The following is a 12,523-nucleotide window of genomic DNA, read 5'->3' on the forward strand; positions in this document are numbered from 1 at the left end:
TAGTTTTATATGGATTTGAATACTAAATCATGGATACTGGTGTTCTTTGGTGTTGGGTTTCAATTATCTTGGGAATGGTTGAACTGAGACTGTACAAGACTACATTCATTTACACTTATACATATCATCCTCTGAAGTAATATCTGAACGGTAATTCCTGGAGGTTAAACAGGAAAAAGAAAGACTCATCAGGGTACACCAGAATCCGCTGTCTGATATTCAAATCCGTATACAAGCAACTAACTTTCAGTGTTATTTGAATCTCAGAACCTTTGACTTTGAAAAGCTACAGTTAAACAACTGATTTGTGACAAGTTAACCACTAGACTAGCCCATTGGGCTAAGTACCAAATGTGGAAGAAAATACAAAGTATTAAGGAAAAAAATTTATTTTAAAATTGAAACTAAAATTAATGTAATTAGTGTTAAGTATATAATTTCTATGTTTTAGAAACATGCAGAAAGTTTGCCGTTGTACTTTGGTGGTTTTTTGAGTTCATCAGTTTTATCCTCCCCCTGCAGCCAGATCCGAAACCAAGCATGAACACGTCTCCAGGGGGTGCTATCGCCTCAAACTGCCTAGTTGAGAACTGACGTTTCTCCCAGACAGCTGGGACTCGGTCTTTAAATAGTCGCCATGCCTTTAATGAGGGGACCTCATGAGATTCTCTCACTGCGACTTCGGTCTTGACGCTACGCCTCAAATGAGGAATTCTAAAGGGATCCTCCACTGGGACAACGGTACTTTGGTGGTTGGGGTTCAATTAACCCCACGTCTAAGGAATTATCGGCCAGAATCTGTAAAAGATTACATACACTTCATTTACATGTCAAATATCATCCTTACCTCATTGGTCCGTGGGGAGGGGAGATTGCTTATTGTTCACTAACTGAATTTTTTTTTGTTGATTGCAACGTACACATTAGGAAAATAAAAAAGTAAAACTAGGTGTTCATTTGGATTGTTAAACAATTAACATGGAAGAAGAAATATAAATAAAATAATAAGTAAATAAATTAAATAAAGAAAAGGAATAATAATATAAATTATTTATTAATAAATAAGTAGTAGTTATAAATTACGTTAAACGAGTAACTTTTTAATTATCAGATATGAACATTCTAAAATTAGAGTTAAAGTAAAAGGTGTGGCAACAAAGTTGCAATAGCTTCCTGTATTGGTTATTTACTGCGAAAAAATAAATTATACAAGAAAACAGTTACTCAAGATTTCATTTTTTGGAGTGGGGATAATTTATGATGAATTTTATTGTGAAATTATTATTTTTTGTATAAATAAACCAAGGCTTCAGAAATTAAAAAAAAAATGAGTAATTTTATTCTGCTCCTTCGCCTTTAAAATCATCTTCCAAGAAGATTTTTTGATTTTACTTACTTCTTTGTTAAGTGGAAACAATTTTAAAAAATTCCACTAAAAAATGTTCAGCCAATAAAAATTTACTCAAAATTTATTTTTTTTGTGTTGTTGAGGGGAATTATGATGAAATTTTATTGTAATACAGGATGATTCAAAGAAACGAGAAATTTTGAAAGTTGTGTTGGTAGCTGTGGGCGATTGGTACCACTTGATAAGTGGCACTAATCGTCCTCTCTAACCTAACCTGCCATTTAGTTGTCATGGATCCTTGGAGTGGTCGTGACAGTGACAAGTGTGGAGGGAGCGCGTAGAGAATTTCACCATCATTTTAATCTGGGACGGCACGACCGTGTTCCATCAGCACATGCAATTAAAACATGGATATCTAATTTTGAGGAAACTGGTTCGGCAATGAAAAAGAAACCTCCAGGCCGTGAGCGAACCGTCCGTACACTACAGAATGTTCAAGCTTTACAAGATGCTGTCACACGAAGTCCACATCGGTCATCAGCATCTCTTGTATCTCAGCATCTTTACAATTGCAAGTACAAGTGTTCGAAGAATGCTAGTGAAGGACTTGCAATACCATCCACACAAGTTGCAGATCGTCCAGGAACTGAAACCAAACGATGCAGTTGTGCGAGCACAATTCTGTAATGTAATGTTTCAGAAGATAAATGATAACGAAGAGTTTGTTCACGAACTGTGGATATCAGACGAAGCGCATTTCCACCTCAGTGGATTTGTTAACAAGCAAAATTTCAGATACTGAGCACAAGAAATTCCTACGCAGCTACACCAGGGTCCGTTGCACAGCCAGAAAGTGACCGTGTGGTTTGCTATGTCATCTTACTGTGTTATAGGCCCATATATTTTTGAGGATGACAACGGTTGCGATTACAGTGACGTCGGCTTGTTACGTAGCCGTGCTTGAAACCTTTGTTGTGGAACAACAAAAGAAATTTCCACCAATTCTTAACACAGCCTGGTTTCAACAAGATGGAGCAACGTCACATACTACACGAATATCGATGGCAGCTGTACGCCGATTGTTTGGACAACGTGTCATTTCAGGAAATGGTGACATTAGATGGCCTCCCAGATCGCCTGATCTCTCAGCTTGCGATTACTTTTTCTGTTTACTGTTTAAAAAGTACTAAAGAATAGTATAAACTCAAAAAAATTTTTAAAAATTAAAAAATTCGATATTTTTAAATTCTGATTGTTTTGCTTTTCCTGCTGCTATGCTAAGGAAGACATTAAAACAATTGGTTAAAAAATGTGCAATAAATAAAAATATAGTTTTTTTTTTTGATTTTATGGGGAGATAATTTTAATTTTTAGGAAATTTTTTTTCTAAGTGGTATAAGCATGTACACATATACTGAGTTTGATATAAAGTGGAGTTATGTTAGCAAAATTTTGAGAAAATTGACCCCAAAAAAACTAGAAATTTACCTCCTTTACTAAAGGGTCTACGGGGTCTCTTTACTAGAGATTTACTCCACAATTTTTACCAAAAGATTTCCCTTTCTCCCTTTCTGTTAATTCCTGTTTATCTCTGTCAATATTTTGTTCTTAATTACCCGACTTATTGACTTGTACTCTAAGCCCAGATTACATTTCGTAATTTAAGCCTACTACTGTAAAATAGATAATATTTCCTCCACTCATGTTATGTGTTTCAGCTTTCTTATTTGAAACAAGTCCTTTATAAAAATGTAATAGATTAGATTTTAAGATTTTATTTTTTTTAATTAAGAAATTAACTCTTTTATTTTTATAATTATACAAAAATCTGATACGGATGATGGAGCTATTGAAAGGTGGATGTGCAACATATGTGCTTCAAGCCCAAATAAAACAAACCATCAAAGGTGTATACATCAGGGTTCCATTACATGAATTAAAACATTTATGGAATCGTTTAGAATGGAAAATCAAGATATTGAACTGTTAAAAGTCAAATTTGATCATTTAATCTTGACCTGGCATAAATACGATGAGGTCCAAACATTTTTAGAATATAATACTGAAAATGAAGAAGCAGACAGGAAGAAATGGAAGACATAATCCATAATCTTCATACGAAAATGCAAAAAAATAGTAAATTCTAATCGTGAAGGGTCATTACCTGTGAAGAGGAGTCTGGGACGGATAAATTCCAGGGGGTTTTGATGTAGGATTGAAGGGAAAGGAGGTATGGATGAAAATACTTTCCCCCTTATAATTCTCCTGAGAACCTGAGGTCTCCACTGTGAAATCTCCAACTCGACTACGACAAAGATTACAGAAAACATCATACATGTTAGAGAAGAATTCAGGAAAATAATCGCAGATTAAATAACTTCAAAGACAAAGATCACAAACCAAGAATAGCCAGTAAGTGGACTGACCAACAAAAGGGGAAAAATAGTGAAAATATGAAAACAGTGGGAAACAAAGAAGAAAAAACTGAACATCAAGCAACGAGTTCCCGCGGTCCAAGGAAGACCAAAACGAGTGTGAATAATATTCTTACATATATATATATATATATATATATATATATACAGGAGTTAACGAAATAGGCAACGCTATAATTATATTTTAATACAGAAAAATGAAATTTAGCAAATGCTTCTATCCCCAAAACCCAGTATTTTTCGGTATGTGACCACCCCAAGCTCTCAGAGAAGTTACTTAGAAAGTTAAGATGGAAAGAAAGGGTTATGACACAGCATTTTAAAGGACATTGAAAAACATTTAACGTAAAAACTTCAGACTACGACAACCCTAACAAAAATAATCATCATTTAAAGTTTTTCACATGTAGTTTCAAAAGTGTTTTACTGTACTTTTTAGATAACAATCCAACAGTGAAACAGTTAGATTGTTGAAACTGTTCAAGCAGTTGAAACTAGTCCTGTTGTTAAAGTAGATAGGAATATAAATACTCCAGGGAAGATCAGTTGACATCATAACATCATAAGTGAAACGTTATGATGTAAGTCAGCGAGATTGATGCTCTGCCAGGAGTGTCTACGAGATCACTCTTCAAGATGATATTTCGATGAATGTCTGCAATTTAGTGCTATGATAGAGTTGTAAGCTAGGAATTATTATGAGAGTTCGACGCTGTCATCAATATTATTAAGATTACAGTGATTGACAAAAAAACTTTTTAATGTTTCTCCTGTGATACTCTGAGAGTAATACTTTCTCTAAGTGTGAGAGTTTGACGTGATTAGGGTGATGTACAAGTAATTTTGTGTAACAAGTAATTCTAGTACATGAAAATAAAAAATTTTTCGGAGAGTTATATTAGACTATTAGTGGAAAAGATAATGTATAAATTTCATCCATAAATTGTTAGAGTAGTTTTATTTGTGAACAGAAAAGGTATTTGCAGTAAAAGAACAATATGGTTTTCTTATGTATTGTACTACTATTCTACCAAATACAAGACTAGTGGTTAAAAGTGCTAAGAGTAGCGGTCAAGCTAATGTATTTTGTCAATAGCACTGAATTACATGTAAATAAATCCTTACGATTACTACAAATTCTGTTTTGTATGTAATCACTGTTTATTATAACTATTGACATTTATTATTATTGCTCTTATTATTGTTGTGGTTGAAATTACTATGACTATAATTTTTGAATTATTGACATTTATTATTATTATCATTATTACTGTTTTCCTGTAAATACAATTTTTTTATCACCCTTAGTTTTAACTAAATTAAATTCAAAAAAATTAAGGGAAAATATAGTTAAAATCTGTAAAATTTATAATTCTGCAAGGCCATACCTGTGTTAGAATGATTTCAATGATGCTTTTCTTTTATAAATAGCCTCAGGCACATCACGAATTAATGTCCAACAGTAATCAGCTAGAATGTTAGTATTCCATTTCCTTTTATAGCAGCTTTCCATCACCAAAATGTCTTGGTGGAAATGTTCAGCGTGTTCATCACTTACGTCTGTGAGGTTGCCAGGAAAAAATTCAGATGTGAGTGGAGGATATGTATTAAGCCATTACATCTCATAGCTCTGTATGAAGTAAGAATTTTATTAAAAATATTGTGCTAATTTTCGGATTTTTGTTGCCGAGAAATTGTTTGCAAACATCTTTAAATGAAGCCTAAGCTGCACTTTCTACTTTGTTTAAAATTGAGTTAAATACATCATCTTTGATCAGCTTTCTTATTTGAGGACCAACAAATATTCCTTCACTTACATTGCAATTATAGTATGCAATTTATCCTTCACTTACATTTTGAAATTTCTGCCTGATTTAAAAAACATCCAGAACTATCCTTCTTCATTGCTTTTACAAAATCTTTCATTAGTCCTAGCTTGATATGGAGAGGAGGGTTAAAATTTTTTTTGGATTCAACTAAGGGCTCATGCACATATTTTTCCCATTTGTAATTACAAATGGAAAAAAAAAGTTGTCTCATTTCTTTCACTTTTTGGTAACATAATGTTTATCTCTACCACGGCTGTCCCATTCGCAAAGAAAACACATGTACTTATAGCTATTTTGATAGGCATAGCTTAAAGTTATGCCTATCAAAATAACAATATTTGTTAATAATTGTTAACAAATTTATTAATTTGTCAATAGCTTATAGCTATTTTTGTTATAGGCATGCAACTGCATGCCTATCAAAATAGGTATACTATAATACTAATACTAATATATTGCATACTATATGAGGAGCTCATGTCTTATCCTGATCACCAATTTTACACTGAAAGTACAAATGATACGCTTTTTTAATTAAAGGTGTAATGTTTTTTCTATTTGATTTTATGGTAAACTCATCACATACATAACAAAAGGCTTTAAATAGATTTAATTTTAAATAGCTTTTCAAAGTAATATTATAACTTATGATGAATCTATGAATTGAAAAAGCTTATGATATAATGATTGATAAATTTATAGTAAATTATTTTGGTGTTCATAAATGGTTTTTATTAATCAATAATTATAATACACTATTTATTCAGCAGCGAGGCCTGCTGAAATTAGGTGTATCTTTCTTGGACAAATTTGTGCAAACTTTGTTCACAAATTCCTCTGAAACGGGAGTTTACTATTCAAGTATTGCACAATTCAATTCTGGTATTACTAGTTACATTGATTACAGAGCTATATTGACTTTTATGAAATAATCGATTTATTAAATTACTTTCCAAATACATAAATTTAAAAAAAATTATTTGGTTTTTTTTGTGGTCATTAGTTTAGTAATGATTTGAAAAACATATGTTCAAGTTAATGTCATAATGTTATCAACAACTGATTTGAAGTTTGGATCCTTCTTATTGCTCAAAAAATTTGATTACTATGTCTTTAAAGGCTTTCCAGGTTTCTTTTTCTGCAACTTACATTTGTTCCTCAAAATTACCATCTTTGAGAAGTTTTCTTATATCATGACCAGTAAAGACATCCTCTTTTAATGTGGTGATTGATAAGACTGGAAATTTGTCACAGATGTATTTAAAACATTTACCTTCTTTTGGTAAGGCTTTGACAAAATCGCTTGATCATGTCTAACTTGATATGCAGAGGAAGAAAGAAAACATTATTTGGATGTTTGAGAGCTTTTTGGAGCACATTTTTGGTTTCAGGTTCTAATAACGCTCTTTTTGGCCAATCTTTCCTTATCCAATGGTTTTCTCTGTCTCTGCTATCACATTCACACAAAAGACAAGAAAAATTTGTGTATCCTCCTTGCTGTCACAGGAGCAATGATATTATTTTGAGATCACTGCATCTAATCCACTTATGATTGACATTTAATTTTATCGACAACAAATTCAAAATTGTCGTAACCCTCTTTTAAATGGACAGAATGTCTGACAGGTATTCATGGTTACACATTCCCATTGTGAAGAAGGACAACTTTGAGGTTTCTTTTGGATGAACTTATGAAGTCTTCAATTGGTACTTTCATATGGAATGTTAAATCAGTCAAAAGTCCATGTACATCAGTACAGAAGACCTTCTTCCAAAAAATATGGAACAAAATCCTTTTCTCTGTACCTGAACCATGAAAATGAGGTGCCAGCTGCTAGCAGGTTCCTCTCTTTAAGCCTTAAACCAAGCGATGTTTAATTTTCTTTGGTCAGATGTAAGTCTCAAACCAAATCATTTAGTTCAGACTGTGAATAAAGCTCTAGTCCACAGCTACCTCAGGGTTCGTACTCCTTGATGTTATCTTTATTTAAATCACTTCTGGAATCCGCCTATTTCAGGTAAATATTCTGGTGGAATTTGCACTAGTATATCTGGATTATGCACTAGGAACTGAGCATAAAGCAGATGGCATATTTGGATAGTGATTCTTCTTTTACTTTTCAAATTGTAACTATGAACACCAGTTGAACAATCGCACCATGCATTGGGTGGATTTCATGGCTCTCGCCACACCATTGGAACTCCAAATCTGAACACTTCTTGTTCACCATCTAAATCCTTCAACAAATGTGTAGCAAAAGTAGTGGGTGCCCACGTTTTGTCTTGATCTCCTATTTTCACTCCGAAATATGTGAGGTACACTTGTCCATTGAAACTTGTTATAATATATTTTTTTTGCCTTTCCACCACAAATGTAAAAAAAAGAATCTGCAGATTTTTTGCGAACCTTTTGAAGCCATTCTGAAAACAGAAATTTTGATTTATGGCCTAAAAATATATTTTCCACTGACAAAAACGCATCTGATCACAGAGGACAGAAAAAACTCAATTTACCAGAAGACTTTTTATTTTTATTTTTTTTATTTATTTTTTTTTTTTTTTAGGAGATGATGGTTGAAAAGGCACTGCTAGTAGTAGCACGGTGCATGAGTGGTGCAGAAAGCTGCTGGTAAACATCATATATCTTGTTAAGTCTTGTCACAAGCTGTTGACTTCATGCATTCACTGAGCAAGGGAGATCCAACTCTCCACCGTCATTTTCAACCCAACCCACCCACCACCCATCTCATCAGACTACTCAGCTGTTTAGCTATAAGTATGCATAGTGTAAGTAAAAAAGTGAATATATTATATTAATTTATTATAAAAAAATGTTTCATATCTATTTTATAGTATTACATATTTGCAATTTTTCAACTTTTGAAATTCGCAATTCGCAAAAAATCCTGATGTGATGGAAAAAAGTGAAGGTTTTTTCAGATTCAGCGCTAAAAAATAAGTAGGAATCGACTATTAAAGTTAAAAAACATTCCACAACCCAAATTTTGCAGGCTTGTGTTATTAAATGTTACTAATATAATTTGAAAATTATAATAAAAATTACATACATGAATCCAATTTGAAAATCTTATATATTTGTGATGTCTATAAATTTATGTATATTTTTCAAAAGTTTATCTTAAGTTGATCATTTCAATTCAAATTGAATACATAAATATCAAATGAATTAAAATCACTGGCACAGCCTGTTTATGGCATTAGACAACCCTAGTAGATAAATAAATAAAAACAAAATTAACAGGTAGTATATATAATGATATAAATTATAATTCTTTATTTTTTTTACAGCAATAATACAAACATACCTTTTACATTAATTTGAGTAATTACATAACATTAATTAAATGATAATTTTATAATAATGTCTTTTTTCGTACTTACAGCTTAGAATTCTTATCACCTAAAATTATTTATCTTACACATTAAAATATTTATGTAATAAGAAGAAAATATACTATTTGCAATCTGATATTTTGATACAAAGTAATATCATTTCAATAAACACTTCGGTTTTACATCTGCATTCTGTTATAATTTTTTATTTTATTTTAAAGAGCACCAAATTCAATATAAAAAAATATATCTAATGGATATTTTAATGTTGTTTCAGAAGCATTATTTCTTATTTTTGAAATACAGTATGAGAAAAGGTTCTCTTTCTTTAAATTTGAAGTAAGTTGAAAAATTGTAATAACTTATGTTATTTTCTTTGTTATTCATTATGTAGGCATATTTTCATATTTTTGCATATTTTCATATTAATGCTTCTTCAAATTGTAATAATTTTTAAATGGACGACAAGGTATTTTCAGCCTTATATGGCAGATTGAGATATATTCTCTGTTTAATTGAATAATACACAAGTAATATTGATGATTACCTAATCATAAAAAAATTTAAATATGGAGAACACAAAAGGTCCTTAGTTTGATAGTGGTAGTCTTCAAAAACCTTAAAAACTGGCATAGCTTTACTTTTATTTGTTAGCAGTCATTTGTGATACAATTGTTGTCATGGACAACAACAGCAGGTAATTTCATGTATAAAATGGTTTAAGCATAAACCATTAATATTATTAAGTTATGTAAATCAATGATTGTTACTCATGTAAAGGTGTAAAGTACATAAATAAATCACATTTTAATGTTTCTGATTTCAGCCAGATGAGGTTTTTGAAGTACTACCAATTTTATTAGGAAGTTACATATTTTATGCTGTTTTATGATTACACAGTACCGTATATTATTATTCTTTTTTTTGGATTTGTTTTATATTTGCTGAAATATATCAACAGCTACTGTGTATTTATGTGGAAAATACGAGTATCAACATTGCTAAGGTGATTCTGATTCTGATGTTTATTAGTTTACATTATTGATTACTAGTGACATATTTAAATATGAATTTTTTTTCCTAATGGTATTCTTTATTGTAAAAATATTTTTTTTTTAAATTTTATATAGCACATTATATTTAATGCTTCTATAGCCATCTGAAATTTAATTATTTTCATATGAATTAATAGTTTTTAAAATTAAATCTAATATTCCTGTTTTGTATATGAGTGAGTATGTAGTGTATTTTTGAAGAATATTTTATGTACTTTTCTAATAAGTACCAAATTTTTTTTAGAACAGAAAAATTCTCATTTTCAGATATTTATATCATGTTTATAATCAAACCTAACTTATTCAATAAATGTGCCAGCATTTTAAAATGTTTCTGTGTAATATAAATGTGAAAGAAAATAAATTGTTTACTGTAATTTTAATTTCTTTTTATTTTACACAGAATTCACGTACTTGCCAAACATTATACTCCATATAAAATTAAAAATATGAGATATCAGATAAATTTTACCCTGGTACTTCTTAGTAATTAAAGTTTTGTTAGAGAAAGTGTAACATATTTACTTTGCTATTAAATAAGAAACTACTTAACATAATATTTTCAATAAAACTCTTTGTTCTCTGTACAAGACAGTATTCTACCTAGAAAAAAGAAGTGTTAGCAAGTATAAAAGTAAAAAAGCATGTTATTAATAAATAAAAAGTTACAAAAATAAATAATAAAATAGAATTATATGTTTACTTTTCTTTTATTATGATTGAATATTTAAAATATTGTGTTAATTTTTTTTTTTAGTCACAGAATAAAACTTCAGTTTCTGAGTAATTTAAAAAAAAATTGAATGTTTTATATTGTTTTCTTTTTTTTTGTGACAAGAATTTGTAATTATGTAAGGTAGATGGGTTCTAGATCTCAAACTTTAAAATTGTAAGTTGAGATTTTTTAATAAAAATTTGTATACATCAAAATAAGTTAAAATTAAATATCTAGATAAATAAGTTATACAGTTTTTTTAAAATATAAAAATAGTACTGTAATATGAAAACAATAATGTTTAGAAAAGAATCTTTTTCTTAGTTCCTGATGTCTTTCAGTTCATGTGATATCCATTCTCATATATACTAGGGTTGGCAAGAAAGTAAAATCAGTTTTCACAAATAGTTAACTTTACGTTTGTTTTGAATGACTTCTGTCAATGTTATGATTTTTCTCTTTTGGCATTTTATAGCTGACAATTTTAGCTTAATTTAGAAGCAAATTGAGTGTAATTATGTTTAAACATTTGTTTAAACTAAACAAAATGTTTAGTTTATGGTCAATTATAGTATGGAGTGCAAAAATGGACATTTTAAATTTATTTTACTTTTTAAAGTAATCCATAAAGACTCACAAAGAGATATGTGAAGTTTATTGTGTTGAAAGCCTAACAGAACACACGTGTCAGAATTAGTTTAAAAAACTTCATTCTGGAGATTTTTCATTTAAAGATTCACTTTAAGATGATCAAATCTGGTCGATCTACAGAAGTCGATGAAGGCTAAATTAAGCCATATTTGAATCAGATTGTCATGTAACTGTGCAAGAGATTGCAGAGAGGTTAAATGTATCATACAAACTGAAAGTCACATCAAATGTCTTGGACTTAATAAGAATATCAATATTCGGGTTTCATACGAATTAAAAGAGATTCATTTAACACAGTGAAAAATCAATGAACAAATCCAATGAAGTCGACCCCTTTTTTCTAATTAATTATGACCAGTGATAAAAATGGATCATCTACAATAACATAAATCAAAAACAATCATTGTCCAAGTATGATGAACTAGTTCAAGCCAAATCAAAAACTGAATTTCATTAAAAAATCATCATATCAATTCCTGGGATTACAAAGGTGTTGTGTATTTTGACTGCTTCCAAGGAACCAAACAATAATTTGAGATATTTACTGTCAAAAACTAATGAAACTAATGAAAGAAGCAATCAAAGAAAAATGGTTCTGAAAGTTTTAAAGAAAAATCAGTGCAAAGCCTCAAACAGCTTTGATAACTCAAAGAAAGTTAGTGGAGCTTGGTCAGGAAGTAATGTCTTATCCCTCGTATAGCCCTGATCTTGGACTATCAGATTACAATTTTTATTTTGAAGTTTGCAAATTTCTTTGAATGGTACAATTTTCACTAATAATGATGACCCTTAATTTCACTCGATTCAGTTTTTTGCTTATATGGACCAGAAATTTTAAGAGACAGAATCATGAAGTTGAAAGAAAGATAACAAAAGGTTATTAGGCAAAATAGAAAATATATAATTGATAAAAGTTCATTCATTCTTTGTTTAAAAAAAATTGAGTTTTATTTTGCACTACAAAACCGGAATTACTTCTTGCCAACCCAATATAAATTTTTTATGCGTTGCTCTAAGAATTTATATTAAAAAATTAGTGGTTTCAAAATCGTTGGATTAAGATTTAAAATTTTTTCAGGGTTAGTCGCGTATTCATTAGCCTTTTTTATAGCATTATTTAGATTTTTTTTTGTTAC

At 30.2% G+C, this 12,523-nt stretch overlaps 1 protein-coding gene across 2 annotated transcripts in view; it reads left to right on the forward strand.

Moving 5' to 3' along the window:
• LOC142325625 (putative prefoldin subunit 5) overlaps positions 1-12,523 on the forward strand; it is a 91,250-nt gene that overhangs the window by 70,432 nt on the left and 8,295 nt on the right. Inside the window, exon 5 of one of the 2 annotated variants that reach the window (XM_075367618.1) lies at positions 8,177-8,399. In XM_075367618.1, the coding sequence (XP_075223733.1) occupies positions 8,177-8,190 (14 nt within the window). In that variant the 3' untranslated portion in view covers positions 8,191-8,399. Of the gene's footprint in view, positions 1-451; positions 1,315-8,176; positions 8,400-12,523 lie in introns of those variants that run through there. The other variant, XM_075367615.1, reaches the window with a different exon arrangement.

The sequence above is a fragment of the Lycorma delicatula genome, chromosome 5 (genome assembly GCF_047948215.1).
Source record: "Lycorma delicatula isolate Av1 chromosome 5, ASM4794821v1, whole genome shotgun sequence".
Lineage (NCBI taxonomy): Eukaryota > Metazoa > Arthropoda > Insecta > Hemiptera > Fulgoridae > Lycorma > Lycorma delicatula.